The 26,116-nt window shown below is 33.6% G+C and overlaps 2 protein-coding genes across 6 annotated transcripts; one reads left to right on the forward strand and one right to left on the reverse strand.

Moving 5' to 3' along the window:
* The first annotated feature begins 2,392 nt into the window (after positions 1-2,392).
* On the forward strand, positions 2,393-12,317 carry LOC140062330 (uncharacterized). 3 transcript variants are annotated; one of them, XM_072108494.1, is made up of 5 exons: positions 2,393-2,462; positions 8,298-8,805; positions 10,294-10,438; positions 11,018-11,251; positions 11,376-12,317. In XM_072108494.1, the coding sequence occupies exons 2-5, from the start codon at positions 8,396-8,398 to the stop codon at positions 11,478-11,480; spliced, it is 894 nt and encodes a 297-aa protein (XP_071964595.1). In that variant the 5' UTR covers positions 2,393-2,462; positions 8,298-8,395; the 3' UTR covers positions 11,481-12,317. The 3 variants fall into 3 exon arrangements, with proteins under 3 accessions (XP_071964595.1, XP_071964597.1, XP_071964596.1); XM_072108496.1 differs by lacking the exon at positions 2,393-2,462 and adding an exon at positions 8,043-8,080; XM_072108495.1 differs by lacking the exon at positions 2,393-2,462 and adding an exon at positions 8,045-8,076.
* A 2,102-nt stretch (positions 12,318-14,419) lies between these two features.
* On the reverse strand, positions 14,420-24,425 carry LOC140062329 (ubiquitin-like protein 7). 3 transcript variants are annotated; one of them, XM_072108490.1, is made up of 10 exons: positions 24,268-24,425; positions 22,592-22,711; positions 22,067-22,146; positions 21,322-21,406; positions 21,127-21,184; positions 20,743-20,852; positions 19,979-20,013; positions 18,523-18,630; positions 16,331-16,528; positions 14,420-15,421 (listed from the first exon to the last, which is right to left on the reverse strand). In XM_072108490.1, exons 1-10 carry the CDS (start codon positions 24,398-24,400, stop codon positions 15,296-15,298), a joined length of 1,053 nt encoding a protein of 350 aa, XP_071964591.1. In that variant the 5' UTR covers positions 24,401-24,425; the 3' UTR covers positions 14,420-15,295. The 3 variants fall into 3 exon arrangements, with proteins under 3 accessions (XP_071964591.1, XP_071964594.1, XP_071964593.1); XM_072108493.1 differs by having other exon boundaries at positions 24,354-24,420; XM_072108492.1 differs by lacking the exon at positions 18,523-18,630.
* Positions 24,426-26,116: the final 1,691 nt, after the last annotated feature.

Here is a 26,116-nt window from a genome sequence, read left to right on the forward strand (position 1 = left end):
TTTCTCTCTCACTCCTTCTTTTATGAATTATTGTTTTATATTTGTTTGATTCGGGAACAACAAGTTTATTGTACTCAGTTGATGGTTCAACGTACAACTGTCCTCCTACAAGTTAACTCGTGGTCATCAAAATATGTATGAATACACGTATAAAATGTAATTATCGTTCGTATAACCCTTTAAACATTTTCTTTATTCTCTATTATTCTTTATTCACAAAAAATTTAATAATATGGTATTCTTATTAAGAAACTAAGGTCTAAGGTATTTTTAATACTTTCGCGTGCGCATTAATGTATACTTATAATGACTATTACTATTATAAATTGTAGTTTGAAAAGATATGACGTTAGAATTAAACTGTAAGATAATGAAGATGTCAGTGAGTTCGGTGTTTCGCTGAGTTTAATATTAACTTATATAATACATTCGATAAAGAAAGTGATTAATTATTACTGTATATATTTTCATTCATTGGTAGGCTTATTTTCGATTATTCTATTCACGGAAATAAAGTATTGGAATTTAGAGAGGACGAACTTTCACATATATAATTCCCGGGGATGGTGTAATTTACAATATTAATATTTTTGCTTAATCGAAGGTAGTAAAACAGTGATTAAAAGCGAAAAACTGAAGCTTTAATTATCAAACAAAAAAAGGTCTATATTTTTTTTCTTATTTTTTTCTGACATTGAGGGCGCTAAACATAAAATTTAGAATACAAGTGGCGTAAAGACACAGATAAAAAGGTGTTGTGGTAGCGCTAGCTAGTATAGCTTTAACTCTATTCCACCACGACCGGCATGGCATCAAACCCACAACACGACGCTAGGTCATGAATACCAATCGGACGGACGTAAACGTACGATGAATTACGTAATATAAAGCATGTATAAATGGACTATAGTTATACACTGTCGTAACGTGTAATGCTCCGTTTTGCCTACTCTACTGTATGCTTGGGTTCGAATCTCTGCATGCAGCTTTAGTATTTTAATGGAAAATAAATATTGTTTTTCTTTTATTGAAAGAGGTTTGTGATTCCCAGCGTCATATAATGAATTAACAGTCATAATCACTATCTAATTACAGTAATCGCCATATAGAGGATGCCTCTTGCCACCTTAGGAATTTTGTCACAATAGCCGGTTGACTCAATCAAATCGGTTTGGATTCATTTCAGCGCATTAGCATTTTGATCAATGTTAAAGACCCCTTCCCTGCAATTTTGGACGTTTTTTGGAAAATAATACATATATATCACTTTAAAAACATTAAACCATGTCATTCCTTGTCTTAAATGTACGTTTTATGGTAAATTATGATAAAAAGTGAGAAACAATGCACTACCTAAGTAGCTCGCGGCGATCGACCTCTCGTGGACGGTCTTAGGCCTAGCCTAGCTAGGCTTAGTTTTGTAGGCCTAGCTGTTAAACATCGGTAACGTACGAACATCGTACGCTACCTATATACCTAGCCTGACGTTGTATAGTTGCTGCATTAATTGTCTTTCTATTTTTGCCAGACTCCGTTGATACAAATTGGGGAAAACCCGGTATTTTCGCTGAAAAGTTAGGAGTCTTCCATTTGTTTTGGCCTCACGATCGATCGAAAAGTGGGCGAATTACAGGTGAAAAACAAAAATATCAATCCGCGCGCAATGCATTTTGGGATTTATAGCGGGCCGCTATAATTATTAGAATCGACTTATTTTTCACATTTTTAACCGTTTAAAGACGAAAAAAGTTATTGCAATAGGACCATATAGTATTATTTTTACATTAAATATAGTTTGTGATCTTAAATTAGATCTAAAAAACGTAGGGAATGGGGCTTTAACATATTTTCTTAAAATATATAAAAAGGCACAAATTAGCTCAAAATAGAAAAAAACAAATCAAAGTACAGTAAGTGAAAAAAAAATTTAAAATTCATATTATATTACGTCATTTCATGATCATTCTATTCGTTATGTCATAAATATGCATAATGAACGTCATTATGATGAAACTAAAGTATAAACAAGACTGATTCATTATTGTAATTGTTTTATAAATTATTACTAATACTAAAATTAAGCATTTGTTTGTGGCTCGCGCTGTTGTATTTTATAATTGTGTTCTGTTGAATCACCCCCGTAGTCATAGGTTGCATGAATTGCATGCACTTCGGTAACATTCATTATTTGTCACTATGATTTGAGTGAAAAATAAATGAGAGTCAGACACTAATAATCTTCTGTCAGTGACGTATGTACGAGCGTACAAAAAAGACCTATGCTCACAAATCAACTGTCAAACAAATGAAATGTGTTGTACTGTTTATTTGTTAGGGAGACCTCTATCACGCACACCAGGCAGAGAGGGCGCTGCACACACATGTGCTATCCATTCATGCGTGCAAAAAAACAAATTTGGCCGAATCATACTAGGGCTAGCCTCCTTATTAGGCCCAGCTAGGTAAATCACTTTTTTGTTTTTCCGGTAGGTAGGCCTATGCCTAATAGTTAGTACTAGCTTAATAATAAATTAGGCTAGGCCTAGTAGTAGGCCTAGACACAAGCTAGCCTAGGCCTAGTAGTTTAAGTAGTAGTAGGCTAGTAGTAGAGTAGTAGGCCGCTAGTTCCGTTTCGCACCTGTCGTTTATTTCGACTCAAAATTGGTTAAGTAACTTTATCGTGAGTACCACACCTTAATAGAATTAGGCCTCAAAAATACTTTTACGAAGGAGATCACACAAAAAGTAAAAAATAAATCCTTTTATTTAGATTGATGAATTTACAGACGTGTTTCCCGCACATCGGTTTGTGAATTTCGCATACTCCATGTTCAATGTTGTTGTTTCTATGGAGCGCCAAAAGAGCAATCATAACAGAGGGCTAAAAACTCAGTAAATTGCGTATATTTAATGCATTTATTGGTGAAAATTACGTTCAATTTTATCATATTTTATCAATGTCAATGCAACAAAAATATTACTGTTGATACTGTACATGGTTTTTGCAGGAACTTTTAGGAATGTACTGCATGCTGTACCTGATCTAGGCCTAAATAATAATAATATTCCTCTTAGTCTATATATAGTCTTACTCTTAGTTAGGCCTAGGGTTGGTTGCTATTTGAAAACAGCAAATTATTAGCAGTAAAATGTTAAAGCATTTTTATTGACAAAATATATTAAAATTAAACGTGTATTTCAATAATAAATGCATTAAAAGAAGACGCATTCCACTGAGTTTTTAACCATCTATTGTTGTTGCTCTTTTGGCACTCCATAGAAACGAAAATATTGAACTTCGAGTATGCTAAATTCGCGAACGGTATGCGAGAAACATGTCTGTAAAATCATAAGGACTTATTTGTTACTTTTTATGTGATTCTTCTTCATAAAAGTACTTATGAGGCCCAATTTTAAGGTGTGGTATTCACAATAAGTTGCTTAACAATTTGGAGTCAAAAGGAAGTCGAAATAAAAACAGGTGCGAAACGGAACTAGCGCCGCCTAGCTAGGCCTGGGCCTAGGCAGGCTAGTGTAGTTACAGTAGTACTAGTAAATAATACGAGTCCTCCTAAATACAAAGACCTACCTAGCTACGCAATACGGACATTGTGACGCAATGGCATCAACTCAGTTCGTTTCGCGAACACGAAGCTTGTCGATTAATTAACATTTTTGGTGTCTATATCATGCTAAAATTGATTGATGTTTTATTGATGGAAATGCTATTAGTAGTCTACCATATTTCATTAAATTAACACTTTAAATTGACAGGTCTTGGTATTTAGGAGGACCCGATAATACTACTCCTCTACTAGCTATTCTAGTAGTAGTATAGTTGGCCTACTACTCTAGGCCTTATACTATAGAATAACCTATAATCCGGTGGCAGAAGGGGACAAATAATAATAAAAACATTTTTTTTAAATTTGATGTTTTCTCATCCTGTTAATCAATCATACGCAATGTAAGGTAAAAAGTTGTCCAAACTATGATTAATATCAATGGTTTTACAAGTAATCAAATTATTTGATCAGTAAAGTTGTGTTATTTCATTATAAATTCATCAAATCAGATTTAAAATGTTAGGCTGACCTTGAAAAAAATAAATGGTTAAAGCACAAGTTATTATAAAACTTTTCAAAATTCATTGACATTTTGCAAAGATTGGTCAGAACATGGTTGCAGGCCTGCAATATTCATTTTGAGGCAATAAACTATCTGTGGCTAATATCGAGGCTAATATAAAAATTGTGGTCTGTCTGTGTAGTGAGTTGTGGGTTCCAGTTTTTATTAGCCAATGAAAGTGAAAATCTGAAGCATTATTGACCAAGATTATAGATCTGAGTAAATGTGTCATCAACTAGGAAAAAGTGGTCTCTTAGTCTTATGAAAGAAGGTAATCATTAAAACATTTGAAACATACAGTATTTGCAGAACTTGGCAATGAGTGACAAACATATTCTTAGATAACGTTTCTACAAGCTTCAACATTGCTTTTTTGCTCTCTAAGGTTTATAAACCATACAGTGACGAATCCAAGATATGCAATAAATAGAAAGAGATGCGAATTGAAATGGTGAAGTTAACCTATTGTTGCGGGTGTCACGAAACCTAAGACCACGAAAGCTAAGACCCCCTAAGACCTAAGATCACGAAAGCTAAGACCCAACACTCTAAGATTACAAATATTTATCTTTCGCACCTGCCTTGTATTTTAACTCCAAACATTTATTCTGAATACCACACCTTAGAATTGGCACTTTCATGAAAAAGAATCACATAAAAAGTAACAAATACATTTTTAAATTGATGATTTTACAGACGTTTTTCTCACACACAAAATGACTAGCCTACAGTACAGGGTGGACCCAGTACAGTAGGCCTACCCCATGTTCAATGTTTTTGTTTCTATGGAACGTCAAAAGAGCAAACATTATATAGAGGGCTGAAAACTCTGTGGAGTCCATCTACAGTGTGGATGGAACAATGTAAAATTAAAATTGTAATGATAATAGTATAATCATGCAAGTACGAAGAAATAAATACTGGCAAATAAATTTTAATTTAAAAATCATGATAAGTTTTTTTGTTTTGTTTTCTTTCTGTTTTTATACTTGTACTATTATTGTTGCTCTTTTGGCGCTCCATAGAAACAAAAACATTGAGCATGGAGCTCGAGGAGTTACATTACAATATACAAAGAAACACATCTGTAAAATCATCAATTTAAAGGATTTATTTATTTGTTATTATGTGTTTCTCCTTCTGAAAGTACTTATAAGTCCTAATTTTAAAGTGTGGTGTTCAGGATAAAGTTAGTCAACAAATTTGGAGTCAAAATACAAGAAAGGCAGGTGCGTAAGAAAAACATCCTCTGAACCAACACAATGGAGTAAATATATACCAACAAACAACCCGTCAAGTTTGTTTGTTGTAAAGAAAAAATATACATTTACTCAACGGGCGAAAATAATGTGAGTTTATCTATGTTTTGCGGTAGTATTAAATTATATTTATGGTAATAAATTAAACCTACTGTGTTTAAAATTATGTATGGATAAACAAGTATTGTTTTTAAGCTGTAGTATATCTTAGTATTTGTAATCTTAGGTGTTGGGTCTTAGCTTTCATGATCTTAGGTCTTAGGGGGTCTGAGCTTTCGTGTTCTTAGGTTTCGTGACACCCCTATTGTTGCATTGTCAAAATTAAAGGTGGAGGAAACTTGGATCTGCCTATGCTACACCTCACGCATAATGCATGAGTCTCAATGAGGGCCAATTTTGTATATACGTAGCTATTTCTCGCGCATCCATAACAAATATTCAGAAAAACATTATTTTGAAATTAAAACTGAAAAAGTTGGCAGGTATACTATGCCCTATCATGTGGACGATGAATAGTAGTTTATTGCCCAAAACGACCTATAGATGTCAAATGGTGTATGATGAATCTGCTCTTTTGATTGTGTATGATAGATTGATGTCTTAACAGAATGATAAAGGATCACATTTTTGTCTTAAATGTTAGTTTTTATTTGGTTTTAACTTTTATGCAAATTTTGTGATTGGTTAATTGCAAAGGATTTTTTTTTATAAGGTGACTGAATAGATACCTATAACCATACAAGTTTTGAAAGACCAAATTGAACATTGACCCCTCATATCTTGAAAACGCTTCCTATCCTGATTGATTACGAACCATATTCGTAATCTATGGAAAATTCTGGTCTAGAAAACTTGGATGGCAATTTGTCCCTTTTGTATGGTGATTCCTGCCTCCTGCCACCGGAATACTAGGCCTAGTTAGTATTAAGTAGGCCCTGGAGGTGCATGGACTTTCGCACCACACTCTCTTGAGTTACCCAATTTAAAAACATTCACCCGCTGCTCGGCAGGTGATGTTGAGAGACCGTAAAAAAAAAAGTTTTAGATGCGAAACTGCAGTAGCGCCTAGGCATAGTCTAGTAGTAGTTAGGCTAGTGTATATAGCATTAAAGGTCTAATTTTTATCAATCTGGTGATGATTGGGTCTGCGGGTAATTGGGTTTTAAAAATTGGCGGCCAGATCGTCTATCTTACTATCATCAGGGATCCAGTGAAGTCAGCCATTCACAAAGTCAGCCATTTGCAAAGTTGTTCCTTTCCAAAATCATTTAAACCAAACAAAATTTAAACACTCAATTTCAAAATTCAGGATGTGACGTGATAATATAATAATACCCAACCAGTTTAGTTTAATTCACTCCCTGCTTCTCAAGCCTCCAGAATTGATCGGACCAATAACAAGTTCTTGCGCTTTGTCGGCCCAACAGCCAACCTGCCTCCTATTGTTTCCCCGACATCTAGGAGAGCAAGATAGGACTTGCACTTCCTGTATAAATGTCTTACTTCTAAGTTTGATTGTGATCTTGTTTCGTTGTTTTATTTTAATGTTCCTGTTCGTAATCTTCGTAGTAAACCCTTTCTTCATGTTAAATTTTCTCGTGTCAATGTTTGTAAAAATGGTATTTTCTGTAGACTCTCGTCATTGTACAATTCTTGTCTTTTAAAAAATAATTCTTTAGATATTTTTAACTGTAATTTTTCTCAATTTAAATGTATTATTAATGAAATTATTTAAATTTTCTTTTTCATTTGTATATATTTATATTGGCTCATATTTTATAGTTTAGTTTTTATTTTCAACCTGTTATTGGTGTTTTACACTGTTGGTTTGATATAAAGAATAAATATAAAGAAAGTAAATATAATTTACAAACATCTTAAGCCTGGTTTCCATAAAATCGCTACACCGTGTCGCCGACTGCTGTCGCCGACAGAGCGTAGCGATTCTATGGAAATGCTAGAATTTATCAGGGATCTAGTACGCGAGCGCTAAATATTCTTTGGTACACGCGTATACGACTCATCGCCGACAAAATCAGCAAAGTTGAACATGGTTGAACTTTGCCGATTTGTCTGCGATGAATCGGGGAGACCTCCCCGATGCGCGTCGGCGACATGTGCGCGTGTAGCGATTTCAATGGAAACGGTGTAGCGATTTTATGGAAACCAGGCTTTACTATTTTTAAATAGCCATAATTTAATATTGGATTTCCCTGAATTAAAAAATTGTTTAAAATATAATATGCACACATAGTTAAATACTATAAATAAACAAAAATGTAATTTTCTAAAATTAGCACTTGCATAAAACGTATTTCTGAATTTGTAAAAATGATTGTAAGTTGTATTCTTCTATTGAACCCGAATAGATCTGTCTTAATCTTAATCTTAATCTTAATCTTACTCAATAAATATGATTTATTTTAATCACAAATAAATACTATAATTTACACTTAAAGTATTATTAATATAAAAATCAATTTTCCAAAGTAATTATTAAAATAACCTGCACCATCTAAACTGTAAACAATATGGGGTTTTTTTTTCTTTATTGTCCTGCTACTCCATTATATGCTAATAAGGTGATGTCATTTCTAAATATAGACATTATGTTTTTGTTACACTGTGTCTGTCGTATTGTAAACAAATAGCCATCACAACTCACTAGAGTAACTACAATCAGAGCACAGTAAGTAGGTACATAGGTATTACACTATGCAACACTTAATAAATTCTTTGTTTTGCTTTTTAATGTTAAAAAAAAAATATTGTATTATACCATTTTAGCTAGAGTATTTTTGTATTGTTTTGTTTAATATTTATTTTTGTATGTAAGTTTTAACAACAGTGATAAGATCTTAATTTGTTTTAATTTTTCAAAGAAATTAATTTTCTTTTTTTATGTTTCAGATATGAAATAAAAAAGTCTTGTATCTCATCTCTCAGTGAAAAGAAAACGAAATCTGATTTTATTGAAACTTTCTTTGAAAAAAAAACATTTATTGAACATGAAGAAAAATAAACCAGAACCAATTTCAGCACCAACTGATGATCAATTATTGAATGATGCATCAAACAAGACCACATCACCATCTGTTGTTAAAAGGAGTTCGCCAAAAGATTCTAACAATTCGTCTAAGGAATCGTCGCCTGTTAGTTTCGCTCGACGCAGAACAAACTCGTTAAGTTTAACGCCATTAGTAATTGAAGGTCATTTTAACGATGATCGAGGAGACCATGTAGACGGAGTAAAAAGTCAACATTTTTTCCCTGATCAGAATGCAATTGGTGAGAAGTATAGTGAAGTGCAGAAGGAAGGGTTATTTCTATACCATGAGACTTTTTTAAAACCGGAGATGTCACGAAGGGGTATTCAGGAACCAGATTTGATAAAACAAGTTTATGAAAAGAATGTGCCGTAAGTTATATTTAAATTATTTAACTAGAACTACAATAAATGCCCAAATATTAATATGATTGAGATTGACATTACAGAAAATTATTTTCATCAGTTTTACAGTACCTTTGTGTAGCTGAAGATTACCATATACTACAAAACTATGATTTTGGACCTCGGATAGATTCAATTATAATTATTCTAATAACAATTTTGCGTCTTCCCCAACCATACCAATGTCAGCTAAATTTTAACAGTCCATGTCTATTTTAAATTAAAACACATTTTTCTGCAACCCAGTGGATCGTTTTTATCATTTTATGAAATATTTAGCCCTCTTTAATCTATAATGCTGGATCTATTAACTACAGTTACTTGGTTACAAAATGATTAATGATGTCAGTATTTCCTAATTTACTTTTAGTACTTCCTGTGAATGTATTAATTATACTGTATATTATACCAGCATTATATACTGTAAACATGAGTATTGATATAGTACAGAATTTAAATTTAATTATATAATTTAGTGAATTTGTAGCATTTAATACATCATGTGTGTAGGACTACCAAATTTCCAGGGCATATATATTTTGTTTCCTGTTTACCTTTTTCTAGAACATTTTACTGTCTGTTGAACTTGTTTTGTTTGTAAGGTCAATTCTTGTATAGACTTATTTAATGTTTCTTTGTAGTATTGTTTGGGTTTTTCCTTTGTTATATAAATACCGACATAGTAGTCTCAGTAAAATACAAGCCCAGACATGTCATTGTATGTTTTGAAATTAACATTAACAATCGGGATGTACTGATGTTTATACAGTAGAATCCCTATTAAGGGAACACCTTTGGGACCGAACAAAATGATGTCCTTATATACTATGGGGGTTTCTCAAAAGAGGGATTTACGCTGCAGTAAATCATAATAAATTGCAGTCGGTTTCCTTTATGCTTAGATCATATTCTTGACTATCATCCTGTAGCTCTTGTTGCACTAAATAATTGTTATTTATTTAATTTATAATCAATAAAGAAAACTTTTGCCGACCCTAGCCATGCCAGTATACCAATTTATATTAAAATTTGTACATTAGACCAGAGGTATACATCAGGTTCTAAATGTTGTTGCCAGATTTCAGTAAACTTTCATATTTCACGCCACGTTTAAATCCATGCGCAAACATGTCACATAAACACAGATTTTAATTTTTCGCTGTCAATCTTTATATTGGTATTCTTTATTTACGAAGTCCTTAGTTCATTCGGCAATCTACAGTACATCATTTAGTAAAGCATATTGTTCGTGTAAAATTGTTCGTTTGTGAAAGTATGTTGTTTTTTTTACATTAGTTCATTCGTTTGTGAAAGTAGGTTGTTCGTTTGTGATAGTACGTTGTTCGTTTGTGATAGTACGTTGTCTTTTTTACTTTGGTATTTTTGGAGGCAATTGCCTTCCATAGCCTAAAACAAGTAGTGACTTTACAGTTATCCTTCATTTTTCTAATACAGTAATGGTTTGGATAGTCCATCAGTAAAGACACCAGTAGGTTACAACAATCCTAATTGGGCAAAAGCAGGGAAAGAGTTACGAATTATGGCAGATAAATTTGCTAGATCAGATGAAAGAGAAAAGGTCACGAAGAAAGCTACCAAGGTAACCACATACAACTTTTTATTTAGTAATTTATGGATATCTGTATATAATACACTTAGCCAATAAGTAAAGAATTTACTTGGGTGGTTACTTATGATATTTTAATATCATATTAAAAGTGCAGAACAAGGATCTCGATTCTGCCGAGTGTGGATAACCTAATTCAGGGGCGGTCGCAAGACTATTTGAATGGGGTTGCCCAAAGAGTCCAGATACAGTAAATATGCAAACTGCCGACATTGTGCACGGTTTTGGTGACTCTGGTGGTTAAATTGTAGGATCCAGTCTGTCAATTTACAAATATTCTCTTCCAGCCTTGGACTTCTATTAACCTTATGGATATTGCATCTGATGAAATGGGATCTAAATTTCAATTTAGTGGCAGAAAAAAACATTTAGTAAAAAATTAAGGGTGTTGCCCCGGCCACTAGGACAACACCCCTGCATCCGCCCCTGTAATTAGACATGTACTAAAACTAATTAAGTTTCTATAAACTGAGGCTTGAAAAGCACTCAACTGTTTACTTATTGTATTAATAAATGTTTTGATGTTAAAAATATTTGCTTGTTATTCTTTAGTATTCGCAGAGCAGTATTGAAACTTATGCTGAATACAGTGACTTACTGACGGAGCTCTTCCAATCAGGGGGTGTGACTTGCCACAGACTTGTAGTCCTATTCTTTTTCTGTAGTGATTTAACCATCATGGCCCTGGAACATAATTGTATAGATTATTTTGGACGCCTGGTAACTTGGACATATAGATTCATTCGTGATGGACTAAGTCAATGGATAGCTTCCAACGGTGGATGGGTAAGAACATTAAATAATGGGACGAGGAAGAACCATGCCCAAGGCAAATATTAATTCTCAGAATAAAACTAAATACTGACATTGACAATACATTTTTAAATATAAATGTTCACTTATTTTTCAGAACGCAATTGTAGATACAACACGTATATACATCGACATAATCTTTAAGGTAGCGCTGATAGCTGTGGCTGGCGCAATCGTATATAGAGTGTTCATAGGGCGATGATCAACATTCTGGTTATTTTACATGCTGCGTTGCTGCAATCATGATGATGCACTTATAAGTGTCATATACAGTGTCATCTTCATTGCTACTTCAACCATCCAGTACTTAAACATACCGAATAACGAAGGAAGCTCAAAAGATTTTTCTCCTGGTATGGTGCTTTTTAAGCTGCACAAGAATCTATGCAGTATTTCCATTTTTTTGTCTTTTTGTATTCAGTGACATTATATTAATATTTTGTGAAAGATGACTGGTTCCTTTTGTCCCTTCAAAACAAAGTCTTCTCTTGAGAGAAGAAGAGAACCACCGTCAAATCTCAGAGCTGCAGTTATGCAGAGATGTTAGGAAGCAACTTTTATTACCAAAGGAGGTCCACCACCAAGTGCTTGTCTTCAAAGTGCCTAGTACAATTTATAGAATACATTTCTATTTATTTTCATAGTGTACATTACTGTGTATATATTTAAGATAAGATTTATTTTTTATTTAAATTAAGATTACTGTAAAATAAGAAAAATGGTAAATCAATTACATTACTGTAAAATGTTTGTATACATGTTATCAGATAAAAATGATTTGGTTCAGAATTTACATTGTTCATTGTATTAGACAGAAATTACAAAAAGAGTTTATCTGATTAGATATACTATAAATATCCTATTAAAAAAACCAACAATTTAAAAGAACAACATATGTGTGGGTGTATTTTCTTGTTCAGAATAATAACAGGAAAGTAAAGAATGACCTGGGTTAACCACTGAATTTAGTTCACAATACATACCAATATAGTTTGTATTCCTCCTATCTTGTATTGATACATATCTACCACTTAAGGAATGCACAAAGAAATGCAGCTTGTCTTATTTAGTCATCCTAGATGATGACTAAATATTTATTTCAAAAAATTACCATTGTTTATTTTTTACTCATCGAAACGACTTACCAATCAATTTTAATACATACATTTATGTTTTATATTTTAATCTATCAGCTGTAGTTTACAGTAAGGGTGTATCCCTCAAAGGGTTGAGTCAATATTACTGTATCAGGCGCTGAGTCACTGAGCACTGGTCACGCTTGACTTCTCGTCAAACAATTGATCCAAAGGTCTCGCTACGATATTGTAATAATCTCTCATAAATCAATTTCTTTCAAGGATATCTAGAGTATCCGTATGTTATTAATACGTAAGATTTTTATGAAAACAAACAAACATGATTTCAATATTAAACTTATTTTCAGCTCCTCTATGGTATTTTTTATTTTGATCTGCATTTTAAAAAGATTTTAATTTTCAAAGCATTATTAAGTATTGTTTAGTTAAGTTAAACATGTTTAGTTTAATGTTACAATAGTCATTGATAGGAGTTGAGTTTTACAATAGTAAATTGTATATAAATAAACAGAATAGGACATGAATAAACATTTAAAGGCTTATACACTGGGGGATTTGTTTTTTGGAGAGAGAAGGGGAAGTGGAGGTTGTTGGTGGTAGGGGCGGATGCAATGGGCCCAGCTGGCCCCTCTAACTTTCACAAATTGTAATTCAAAATCCTGGATCCACCACTGAGTAGGACTATCCCTTAAATGTATAGGCCTTTATAAAAGCTTAATTTACTGTAAAAATATGTAAATACTGTACGTATAAAACTATTTATTTTTAAATTTTAAGTGTTAGTAAATTAAGAAATTTCCTCTTTTAACACTGAATCCAAAATTTACAAGAGGACTTGATGTTAAACATTTATATTTAGTGCTGTTTTAATTTTCTTTTTTGAATACTGTACTAGTATCTGCAAATACTAATAACAAAATCTTATGGTCATAAACTTCTATCTACTAAGTTTTAGTTTGAAACTTGTCCATTCATTTATAAAAGGTAACATAATAATGGTAATATAAATGAACATACCATGTACATCAATACCCTGTCCTTTTGAAATTTGTTGTGTAATGATGTTACATTTTATGTATTTTATCAGGAAAAAAAAGATTATACAGGTGTATACCAACTATGCAAATTAGGGAGGAAATAATTGAGGTGGGCATTTTCATCTATTGTAAGGTGCTTCTTTTTTGTTTTATTTGTTATAAATGTTTGCAATATTTGTAAGTTAATTTCCTTGTTTAGAATGTGAATGGAATTTGATTGATGTTAAGATGTGGTAATAACAGTGCTAAAATTGCTAAATAAAATCATTTCAACTCATTTAATCAGTTTAGCTCCTAAAGATGAATTGCAAAATGTATTAATTTGACTAAAAAATTCAATCTTTCAGATTTTAACTTATTTTTAATTATTATTAAGAAATGTCAATATTGTTGAAGTTTATGTTGAGCAATAAGGTAAAACATGAGTGGTATAAAAAAAGATGTTATAAGTTGAATGCTTGATCACGAGACAATCGGAATATGTAACTACAGTAAGAGGGAAAACCTCAACAACATATATTCATTTCACAGAAAAGTGTCCTGTCTTGAAATTCAATAGACTATTGGAGTTGTTGATCTAGCCTTCATCTTATAAAACTCAATATGCAAGCTAACCTAAGAATGGTGCTGTAAATTAGCTATGCCTTTTCGTTGTTCAGTGGTGTTTTCATGTAAAGTGTTGCTAGACATCTTGATTTTGCATAATAAAATTGTTGAAAATAACCTCATTGTTTGTTTTTTTTTTCTGTCATAAATCACAATGCTTTTACGTTACGTTTTCTTTCCGACATCATGTCCAAAAGATTTGATTCGTTTGTTTTTCATAATCGTCAATTCATTCTTTCAATTATGGAACCTGGGTGTATGCCATGCATTGCAAAAATTAGCAGGTTCTATGCTCATTCAAATACGAATAAGTTGCAATAGAGTAGATACCATGCAACTTCCTGTTTTATAGATATTTCAGTCACCATTATAACAGATGGCCTTATGAATAGTCACTTACAAACCCGAACCCGAACCAGTGACGTAATGCCTATGAGTCTGGCTTGAGGGCCAGCAGCAGCGCAAACAAAAAAATTCAGCTAGGCTATAAATAGTAAAGCAAAATAATAGGAAAGGCCGGACATTAAAAATAAACTTAAACAAAGTTCATTTCCAATAATGTGCTTTTATATGCGGTTCTACATTTCACCATGGATTAAAATGTATCCATGCTTTTACGCATGCGGAACACATCAGAATGCGTTGTTTCAGCGATGACTTCAAGGTTCCGCTACATCCTTTATATTTACTGATGTCGTAAGTGCCCCGCTGGAGCTGCCGTTAAAAGTAAACTGTTACAGCTAGGCCTGTGACTTTATACGGTAAATAAAGTAATCAACTATCAAAAGCGTAAATTCTCAAATATTAAAACGTTTTTTTAAATATAAATATGATATTATTCGTAAACAAAAACTGTCATGTCACTTATTTTTTATTGTATTGTCTAAACTTATTTTAAAAAATAAATAAAATATGTCAAAAAATCATGAAAAAGCCTAAAAACACAAGAATCCTAGCAATACAGGGCCCATTCGGACCCTGCGTTACACCACTGACATAAACGTTTAATAATACAACTGTAAAAATGATGTACAGAATTAAATATATTTTAACATTTAAGTTTATTCAGGCCACAGAAAGCAGTGACTGCTCTCATCTTAAGAGATGGTCAGCTCATACCATATTCCAAGCATGTGTCTTGACTAGAACAAAGGATTTTTGTGACAACCCTGTCTCAACAATTGCATATACCTGTATAGAATTACATACGAGAACATCATTTTCATCAATGCTATCAACATTTTGTTCATTCACATACAAATAAAAATCAGGTGTGACTATAATACTCGTTGAGAAATGATGAGATCAAGCGCCCCCTGCACTATCCCGTTACTGGCCTGCAACGCTCGTAGATTCTGGTCATCGTTAGGAAAACCCATGTCACGTAGTGTTTGCATTTGTTCCTGCAAGATAAAAATGTAAAACAGTCAACATACATTCAATCTACTTCTATTACTTTGTTCATCAAAAAAATAAAATCATAAAAGCACTAATCATTAATTTATATTTTAAATAAGCATAATTAGACCAACAAAAATTGCAATTTCCCTTCCTGGAAAAAAAAAATCAAATTTAAAATGCATTCTGAAAGTGAGGTTGCATAAAATGTGTCTCTTAATTTGTATATATTGTGGGATTTTCCACAGGAAATTTGTAGTCAGATAAATATAGTTGACAGCTCATTTGCCCTATTTTCTAAACTAAACACTTTCAAAGAAACTTATAATATACCAATTTAAAATGCATTCTGAAAGTGAGGTTGCATAAAATGTGTCTCTTAATTTGTATATATTGTGGGATTTTCCACAGGAAATTTGTAGTCAGATAAATATAGTTGACAGCTCATTTGCCCTATTTTCTAAACTAAACACTTTCAAAGAAACTTATAATATACCAATTTTTCACAATGCCCATTTTAGGTAATTATCTATTAAGATTACTATATTCATAATGTTTATACTACAAATAGATTATTGTAAATTACTGTAAAAATTGGGGATTTTCCACCTGATAAATTATAGTAGTCAGATTCTTATCTTTATATCAAAGTATTGTACATAAAAACATAAGATTTAAAAAATTCATATGTAGTTTTCTAAAATTTGGATTGGTGTGTGTGTGTGTGTGTGTGTGAAAATTGCATCCTAACATAACATCACATATTTCATTGTCTGAGCACAATACTTTATACTAAGAAGCCAAATAGTGAACCTTTCATTTTATGTAATAATTGTTGAAGTGTTTATCATTTCATACAGACAGGCCTACTATATTGTTTAATCTCAAATGGGGAAAAAATCAACAAAAACTACTTTTAAGTCTTCTGCCTTTAACTGTCCATTCGAACGACTTGTATTTGCTGGTGAACTGGACACTGAAGCGGAAGCAGAGGCCTGCAATGCATGGGCCATAGCCTGAGTAAACATGTCAACAGTAATAGGCTGTAGACCTGATGAAGAGGAGGTTGTGTTTTGGGTTGTAGCCCCTGTTGATGTACTAGCTGCTGCTCCCTGCAAAAATACAATATAATCATATTAAAAAAATAATATTACATATTCCCTATTTATTCAGAATTGTACAGTATATATTATTATATGCGTTAATAATTACAGATTAGTTTTAAATTAAGTTTCTAAATTAAAACAAAACAAACAAGCAAACTGTAAAGATTATAAAACTAAAGTAACGAACAAATGTGCGCTGTTGCTAACATCACAGTTTTATAATGCGGTAACAACGGTGAGAACGATAATGATTTTGTTATATAAATATGATTATGTTGACGTCAACAGGTTGGGGCCTAAACAGTGGTGGCGCCAGCGGGGGGGCTACGGGGGCTCTAGCCCCCTCGTCGGGGAGCCTAGCCCCCCCGTCGGGGAACACGGGTACTTTTTGTCGGGGAATATAATATACAGTAAAAAATGTTCGCGTTCACTTCATATAGCTTCAGCGCCTAGAAAACCACGTTCCATTGACCTTGAGAGTACGTCAGAGGGCTATTATGCACTTTTATGCATTCATCATTTATTGCCAGCGATCTAACTTACTACTAAACATTAGCTAGGTACGCACTTGTCTGGCGGTATCCCTTTGTACGAATTGTTCAACGTTGGGTCAACACGCGTGATATCAAGTTCCATCCAGGGACCAAAATGTGTAATGTAGTTATTTTCCAGGCGAAGTTTACCGACGGTTACCGAAGGGAACACGGGTACTTTTTGTCGGGGAATAAATTATAATATACAGTAAAAAGCGTTCGCGTTCACTTCGTAGCTAGCTTCAGCGCCTAGAAAACCGCGACGTTTCATTGACCGTGAGAGTACGTCAGAGTGATATTATGCACTTTATATGCATTCATTATTGCCAGCGATCTAACTTACTCCTAAACAATAGCTAGGTTCGCACTTGTCTGTCGGTATCCCTTTGTACGAATCGTTCAACGTTGGGTCGAGACGCGTGATATCATGTTCCATCCAGGGACCAAAATGTGTACTGTAGTTATTTTCCAGGCGAAGTTTACTGACGGTTACGTCGTGTACTGCGTCGACGTACGCTACACTACAGCAGCAAAAACGAATTATGTTAATTGTTCGTATGTTCACCAATTTTTTAATTTACAAGTAACCTTCTTTACCGTGGGGCACCTAAAATAAATTTTTCATCCATTACTAAACAAAAAAACATGCCATTTTCGCTTAGCCAACATCTTATTATAGCTAAGTTATTACATTTTCAATGTCCTGTATGTCATGAATTTCTCACCACTCGGAAGTCCAGATGGTACGCACGCATACACTTGGGAGGAATAAACTTATTTCCATGACTGAAAAAGGTCTACGCTTGCGTTTTTTAAGCCTCTAGGCCTGATGTTTCCAAAGTATAAAATGCTATTTTTTGAAGACCTGCAGCTCTAGTTTTAAACAGTTTCTTAGCTCAGCCCCAACAATAAAGCTGGTCATATTTCGAAGTACAAGAAGTGCATTTTCCGGGACCTAACATCTCTATTTTTCAAACATTTCTTAGCTCAGTCACAACCATGATAGGGACTTATATATTTTGTTTCATGTTTTGAAGTATAATAAGTTCAATTTCCGGGACCTCCAACTCTATTTTTCTAAATTTTCTTTGAACTTTTATTTTTTAAATTGAAAAATATGGATTGAAACAGTCATCGCGCATCGTTTTTTTGCACGCAGTATTTTATTTATGCATTATAAAAAATGGAAAAAATGGCTACCCTAAATCTGATTAAAATGACCTCAAATGACGCTAGAACGCGTTGCTTCCGGGGGCCCTTGGCGGCCCCCTGGCCCCCAGCCTAGTGATGCTCGCTTCGCTCGCATAGCCCCCTCGTCGGGGAATGTAGCCCCCGCGTCGGGAAGATCCTGGCGCCACCCCTGGGCCTAAACTGACGATTCACCAAAGCAAGACTGCGTTCTGATGTATGAATGAACACAAATGATTAGCCTACAACTAGCGACTTAGCATGATCATACATACTAACCCTAGAGGCATTAAGAGCAGCTGCTAACTGGCTAGCATTGATTGGTCGAACTTGTGAGTTTTGTGTCTGCCGTCTTCGCTGGTTACTGTTCTGAGCATTTGATGATGACTGTAGAGACGGCAAGTCATGCACAATCATATTTAAAAAAAGATTTCAATGTAATTATATTAGTTTTAAGCTCTGTCTACACTATCATTCAAACTAGTTGGACAAAAAAATGTGTGGTGTGCCCAAATATGGTAGCAGGGGCAGAAGCAGGGATGTTTTACCGGCAAAACAAAATAGGCGAGATAAATACTGCTGTTTACTACTGTAGCCCGATAGATATAGTGTCATTTCCGACGAAAACTGCCGTTTTATCATGAATTTTACGTGAGAGTACCATTTCCGGCCACTTAGAGGTGTCATTTAACAAAATTCGCTTCACCACAGCCCCCACCAGGAGAGGCATGCGGCGCAAATACTTGGTTTCTATTATGGCCCTGGACTCTTGGGCAACCCCCTTAAAATAGTCCTGCGACCGCCCCTGGGTTGTGATATGCTCAAACATGGTAGTGATATGACATCATCATGTCCATAAATGGGCATATCACATGTTTTCGTCACCTAAAGTTTGATAGTGTAGACAGGGTTTTAGGAAAATCACACTAAATTAATTGCCAAAATCAACACACTATATTATTTCAAGTTAATATCAACATTCAAACAACACAACAGGAATGTAACAACACAATTAAGTTTAAATTTGTTTAAAACAATCATTGAAGACATTAGAAACAAAAGAAAACTCTGAAATGCAATTAGTAAAATAACCCTGATTAAACACCCATTTATTTACAGTGTTTATATTAAGGGTTGCTGTAAAGAACTTTACATGTTTTTTAGTAGGGAGCTTTCATTGTGATGATCAACAACGTAAATAGGTCATATAAATTCAGTGCGAAAGTGGAAACACGATGAGGGTGATCCATCCAGCAATTGCTGATCATTAGGGACCCTCAGAGGTTCACAAGACAAACATATACACAAGATGTTCTACATAAACAAAGTCTTATTACAAGTCTTTGGGAGTGGAGTTGTAATTTTGTCCTTAGAAAAATTCCTGACATGTGACGGGACTTGAACCCAGGACCCTTGGAGTGGTAGCCAAGCATCATAACCACCAAGCCACAACTCCACTCTCGCTCCCCACTTCGACACAGTTTTTGAAGAGGCGATGACCTATGACACCCGACCTAGCATGTTCCTAGGTCATCGCAAATCTAAAGCTCCCTATTAAAACAGATATATGCTAATAAATAGAATATGGCACGCATTTTGGATAACCATATTTCCTTATAGATGTAGTGATGTTTCTTTGAATGAGAAAACAAGTTGATGGGTGCTTATTAGTTTAGCTTTAAAAAAGTACTTGAGTACCAACAACAAAAAACAATTATATTTTTTAATAACTTACATCTGATGTATCCATCTCTTCATCTGACATAAAACCTTTAAAAAGCACAGAATAATTAGTAATACTGAATATTTATATAGTATATGTATTTAATCCAGTCAACAAGTTTCAGGACAATATCATTTATATGATGTTTTTAGCATTTTAGTAGATTCACAGTATTTACTATTGACAGTAAGCAGTATTAGCATATTCATTTACAAAATCAACAACATAATAACTAATATATAAGTATTGCAAATAATTTAAATCGTTCGTTTTAAAGGGTTCTCACCCGAATCTCAGTAGTGACGGTCGGTGGTTGCTCCTGGTGGTTGCTGATCCTATAAAGCTGGTTTCCACTAGGCAAATTTGTTCGCGCGAATCCCATTCGTAGAGAAAAAAATCGCCTACTATCTTTCCACTACATGAGCGAATAGCTGCGACTTCATGTTCCTCGCGTGGCTGTTGAGCTTTCCGATTCGCATAAGTGCTTATAAAAGCGTCATAGCTCATTTCCTGAGCTCTGATTGGTTGTGCAACATTTCGCTTCGCAAAAGGTAGAAACAATTATAAATTTCGTTGCAGCGAAAAATAAAATAAACTAGAATCCGTCGCAGAGGGAAGTATGACAGACAGAAACTCGAATATGCATGCGCATAGCATGACACTATTGATTCGCGCGAACAAATTCGCCTAGTGGAAAATCGGCTTTACAGATGTATATGACTAGCAATCGCCTCCTTTTTTAAAACTTTCCTCAAATTTACTTTCAAATGGCTTACCTGGTTCTTGGCCCGATAACACTGCCCCCAATCGGCTGTTTGTCTCACTTACAGAAGATGCTGCAATCTGTAGAGCAGCATGACCAATAGCAGGATGCTTCTCTACAATCCTGAAATAACACATTATAAATAATAAATATAATAATAATATATATAATAAAATAATAAAAAGTAATAAATCCTTACAGTTTAAATGTTTTTGTTTCTGTATGGAATTGGTATACAAATGAATGTTTTCATGAGTTAGGGTATTACCTACACCCATCAAAATAATACGGCACCTGGAATTTGTACACCTGAACATGCAATGTACCACATAATATGCTTGCTCAAAATACACACAGATATGAAAGGATAAATTTTGATTATAACATTTAAACTTACTTTTTTAGATTATCAGGATCTGAAATTTGTATGATAAGATCAGCATCTCGTAAGAAAGCTGCAATGAAAAGTCAGTCAACTAATTAGTAGATAACGCATTTATCTCAACAAGTGCCAGCAATGGAAGATTCTTAATATCTTGTATTGAATAACTGGGATTTCTATTATATACAGTATAAAATAATGTAACTTTACCCATAGCAACATGATCTGAGGTCAAGCCTGGAGTGGTTGCAGCTATGTTCTTCAGTGTATCTGGATTGTTTAGAATGGTGTAAACCTGCGAAATATAAAAGTAACCATTGCATTAAATGTTGATAATTTCAAGGGAGAAGAAATATGACATGGTGATCTAAAAAATAAGAAATGATTGTGGTGCAGTTTTTCGCTGTAAAGAAAAATACTGTGTAAGTAATATATGATCAACAGAAATACATAGTAATAACATATGGAATAATAATATAAATGTTACATGGACAGAAAGACTATCATTTCAACCCTGTTGTCCCAATATAGGGTGTTTGTTTACAACAATTATTTTATGGCTCAGATCATGTGACTCATAGGTGGCTAAGAAATGTACAAAAACCTATTTGCACTAGTAGCTAGTGTTACACGAAAGCTCTGCAATTTTTTTCTGGTTATTTTACTTTTTCTTTCTAATTTAGCTTTTTGCTTATTTTATTTGTATGTCCATCGAGATCCAGCCACTGATAACCCACAGCATTTTCAATTTTTTCAGTAATGTGCCTTTTGATTTATAAATATGCACAACCTAGTTTTTAATTTTGTTGATGGTACTATTTATATTTTCACATATTCACGCTATATTTTATCTACATACACACTTGTTATATAAAGATTTTTTTCCTATTTTTTAGCGTGAGCATGACACATATATCACATGATCTGAGCCTGGGATTAGATAAAGATATCTTACTGCATGACGATGTACAGGATTGATGAGGGCTGCATGTAGTGCTGTTAAAAGCTGATTAATGGCTTTATCATCAAATGGCTCTGTGAAAACAAAAATATCAATTATAAATGCCTTGCAGTATGTATAGTTGATTGATTCTATTCAACCACATCCCAGAGTAATGATATCCTGAATTGTAGTAATATTTTTTTTAGTTAGTTGTTGTTCTTTAAAGATGTATTGTCCCTTTGACTAATTCCAAAAAATAAAAATATTTTTTAAAAATGGGTTATTTTGAAGTATCATAATAGTTATTAACTTTCACCAAAAATTAGTTGAAAAAAAAAATCATTTAACTGAAATACAGATGTTTTTTCAGACGAATTGTAATCAAATTAATTTACCTCTTAATTACGTAAACTTGTTTTTGGCTCGAATTTTCGACTTAAAGTGAATAACTTTAATATAACTTTGATATAGCCAAATGATATGGACTATAAATTTAGAATATTTTGACCTTCATTTTTTGTGTTTCAATAAGTATACCTGGTTTAATTTCTTGCTCTGGCTCTCTCTTAGAGACTGCATGTAAAGTAACTCCAGGCTTCATTCCATATGATTCTAGACTCTTGCCATCTTGTAACACTTGTCCAGCATATATAATATCTAATAAAAAAAATGATTCTAAAAACAGAATTTGAAGATGACATGTTTATGGTTTATGGTGTACAGTATATTACTTATTATCATTGGCTGATGGATTTGGATTGGATGTACAACTATCTCATTAGTTTCCCTGGTGATATTTAAAGCCTAAGGCTAGATGGCAGAATGCATGGTAGTGTATACTGTATATATATTTTTCAAGAATGACAATAGAAACTTTATAGAAACAAATTCTTACAATTTGTATAGTATCGTTTTAGAATACATGCAAGATGATTGCGCACTCTCGGCTCTTAGCTCCCCGGCCTCCCAAAGAATTAATGGCATGTCTGATTGTTGATTTGCCAGCAGCCATATTGGAGAGAAACTCTCCCCAGATGGTTGTGTTTTGCGATTTGAATGCATTGGAGTGGATGATCTAGTCTTCGGCTTTAATATATTTGGTTTCCCTACATTACTATTGATGATGGGTATGGTGGCCATACTAATCTTCTCCTGGTATTGCCTGACAGCATTTTATGATAAAAAATGTTATTGAAGTAATGTCCTTTTGACTAATTCCAAAAAATTTTTAAAAAAAGATTTCGAAAAAAGTGGGTCATTTTGAAGTATCATAATAGTTATTAACTTTCACCAAAAATTAGTCGAAAAAAATATCATTTAACTGAAATACAGTCATTTTTTTGTTCAAAAAATATCTCATAATGCAATGCGCCTGTTTGGCTACTCTGTATGCATAATCATAAAACTTCCTCGCGATCTGTGTGAAAACACCTTCTCAACCGTGAAAAGTTGTAAACATTCCTAATTAGCATCATGCATAATGTGTACTCAGGGTTTGAAATCTTTGTTTACTTTCGCTCGCGACGATTTTCCAGAGGAAATGTAATTAAACTAATTTACCTGTTATTTACATAAACTTGTTGTTTTTGGCTCAAATTTTTGACTTGAAGTGAATAACTTTAATATTACTTTGCTATAACCAATTAAAATTTAGAATATTTTGACCTTAATTTTTTTGTGTTTTAAGGGACAATACATCTTTAATGTTATTGTGAAATTTGATTGTGTGTTTTATACGTTGTTCAAAATATACTGATTAGGTTTATTCTAAACTTTGGTAAGCGATGTTTTGCGGTGAAGAAGCTGACTATCTACTACTACTTTTAGAATGAAAAGTTTCACAATATTTTAACTTGTTTCTGGAATTTGAAAAAATACATAAAAAATAAGTTTACTACTACTACTAGACTACTACCTAGCTAGGCCTAAAGGCTAGGTAGAGAGCATTGTTTGCTAGTAAACATGTACTTGATATTATTTTGTATCATAAACCCTACACATGGGCGATACCAAAGCCTACCGGACGTAAATTAGTATGACCGTGTACGATGGGCAATTACTACTAGGCCTATATAGAAAATGTTGATGCAGGCCTAGGCCTAGTCGGCACTTCCTGTTGCGTACACAGGGTCGGCAGCAAATGCAGGTTTGCCGGCGACGTGTTAATAAGGCTCAGAAATTCGGCCTTTAAATAAATGTGAAACAGACGTTACCAAAAGCTGTAGAAGGTAATTTTAGTAATTTGACTACATCTTCCCGTACTACTCTTACATCTCCTAAAATATCTACACCATTTAACCTTTCTCTAAACCGCTTTTCAATGAATTTTAGATTCAACGTCGACATTATTATTGTTATCGTGTCTGTTGTTCCCTTTAAATCGAACGCCCTCTATAGCACACGTGAATATAGAGAGTGGTAGGTTCGAGGGAAAAACACAATCAGAAAAGAAAAACAATAATTTGTGTTGCAAATGCAAATGATAATTTTCAACAAATTAAATTACTCGCATCCCATTACTCCCATCATAATTTAGAAAAATCAGTAATGAATCACTGCATGTCCGAATAATAGGCTATGGATATGATTTTGTAACGCTGAATGGGCCGGGGGATTTTTTTTTTAAAGGGGGATTCTGGGTTTAAAATTGCTTTTAAATATCGTTTATTTATTAAATAAAAAAAAAATATAACAATATAGATATGTCAGAATGAAGAAGTAATAACGAGAAATTTAAAAAATTAAATTTCATATACATTTTAGGGTAAATTCATGGAAAGTCTGTTTTTCAGCAGCTTAGGGAAGCTCATTAATATTCATGAGATATTCACAAAATCACGTCACCAGTGGATTCCAAACTCGCGACGTCATGTACGTTGTGTTTGTCAACTAGGCCTAATTTACATCTCTCTTCCCTGTCAAACGACGACCACCCGATCATTGTGAAATACATTTTTTGTAGATTTTCTAAGCTAGGCCTAAAGTGTAATAATAACAGTAGTAGCATATATTTATTTGACATTTAATGAAATACAAAATTTAGTACAGATTACGGAGTCATAAAGTATACTATTTTTATACCTCTATAGTACAGATCGTATTATCGGCTTCACGTACAATACTACTCTAGGCCTAGCCTAATGGGCGAGAGCCATTCTGACTATAGGGATTCCATGCCACGATGGCTACGTTAAAACAATCATTTCATTTAGGTATATTTATTCATAAAAAGACATCAAAATACAACGGCAGCCAAAAGGCTGAAAAGTAGTATTTTACAAAATTTGATAAAAATATATAAATACATTATGTATAAAAGGTAAAACTAGTTTAAAAAAAAAAAACAAAAAACAAAAAAAAACAAAAAAAACAAAAAACAAAAAAAAAAAAAATAATAATAATAATTTACCACATTAAAATTGGTCCACCTGTAAGTTAAAATAGTGCCAGCCTATTCAATATTCATCATTAATGAGTCGGACTAAAAAAGGGACTGGTGAAGATCTAAATCTTTCTGTACGACCAAACGGGATTTTGAGTAGAGGCTTACTCGCAGACCTCAGGGTTCTGCTAATGTCACGAACAGGTGGAAGAATGCTTCTAAATGTATCGGACTTTATTATTCCTTTACCAAATTTCAGTAAGAGTTGGACTCTTCTGTTAACTAGCGATGGAAGGTCTGACAATTTAAGAGCAGACTCGTAGGATACATAGTTCATGCCATAAATGATTCGTAGAGCTCTTTTTTGAACTCTTTCTATTGACTTAGTTTGGTCTTTCGTAATTGAACTGTGCCACACAGGGCATGCATATTCAACTAAAGGACGTATATAGCAAGTATATACTTGTAGTAAATCTTTACAAGGCGCCTTGGCTTTCTTAAGTATAATCAAAGTGTACAAACGTCGACATGCTTTAGCAACGATATCATGAATATGCATCTCCCATTTAAGGTTATCCTGCAAGGTGACACCAAGCAGTTTAATGTGATTTACACATTTAAGATCATGGCCATTTAGATTGAAACTGGGAGGAGGACAGTCGGACTTTAGGAAGGAAATA

The sequence above is a fragment of the Antedon mediterranea genome, chromosome 11 (assembly GCF_964355755.1).
Source record: "Antedon mediterranea chromosome 11, ecAntMedi1.1, whole genome shotgun sequence".
NCBI lineage: Eukaryota > Metazoa > Echinodermata > Crinoidea > Comatulida > Antedonidae > Antedon > Antedon mediterranea.

Coding starts and splice junctions, on each gene's coding strand:
- LOC140062329 (XM_072108490.1), bottom strand. CDS start 24,400: ATGTCGACGTTGAATCTAAAATTCATTGAAAAGCGGTTTAGAGAAAGG. Junction 21,407..22,066: donor ATCCTGTACATCGTCATGCA/GTAAGATATCTT, acceptor TATATTTCGCAG/GTTTACACCATTCTAAACAA. Junction 20,014..20,742: donor GTTATCGGGCCAAGAACCAG/GTAAGCCATTTG, acceptor TGCTTTTTAAAG/GTTTTATGTCAGATGAAGAG.
- LOC140062330 (XM_072108494.1), top strand. CDS start 8,396: ATGAAGAAAAATAAACCAGAACCAATTTCAGCACCAACTGATGATCAA. Junction 8,806..10,293: donor GTTTATGAAAAGAATGTGCC/GTAAGTTATATT, acceptor TTTCTAATACAG/TAATGGTTTGGATAGTCCAT. Junction 11,252..11,375: donor TAGCTTCCAACGGTGGATGG/GTAAGAACATTA, acceptor CTTATTTTTCAG/AACGCAATTGTAGATACAAC.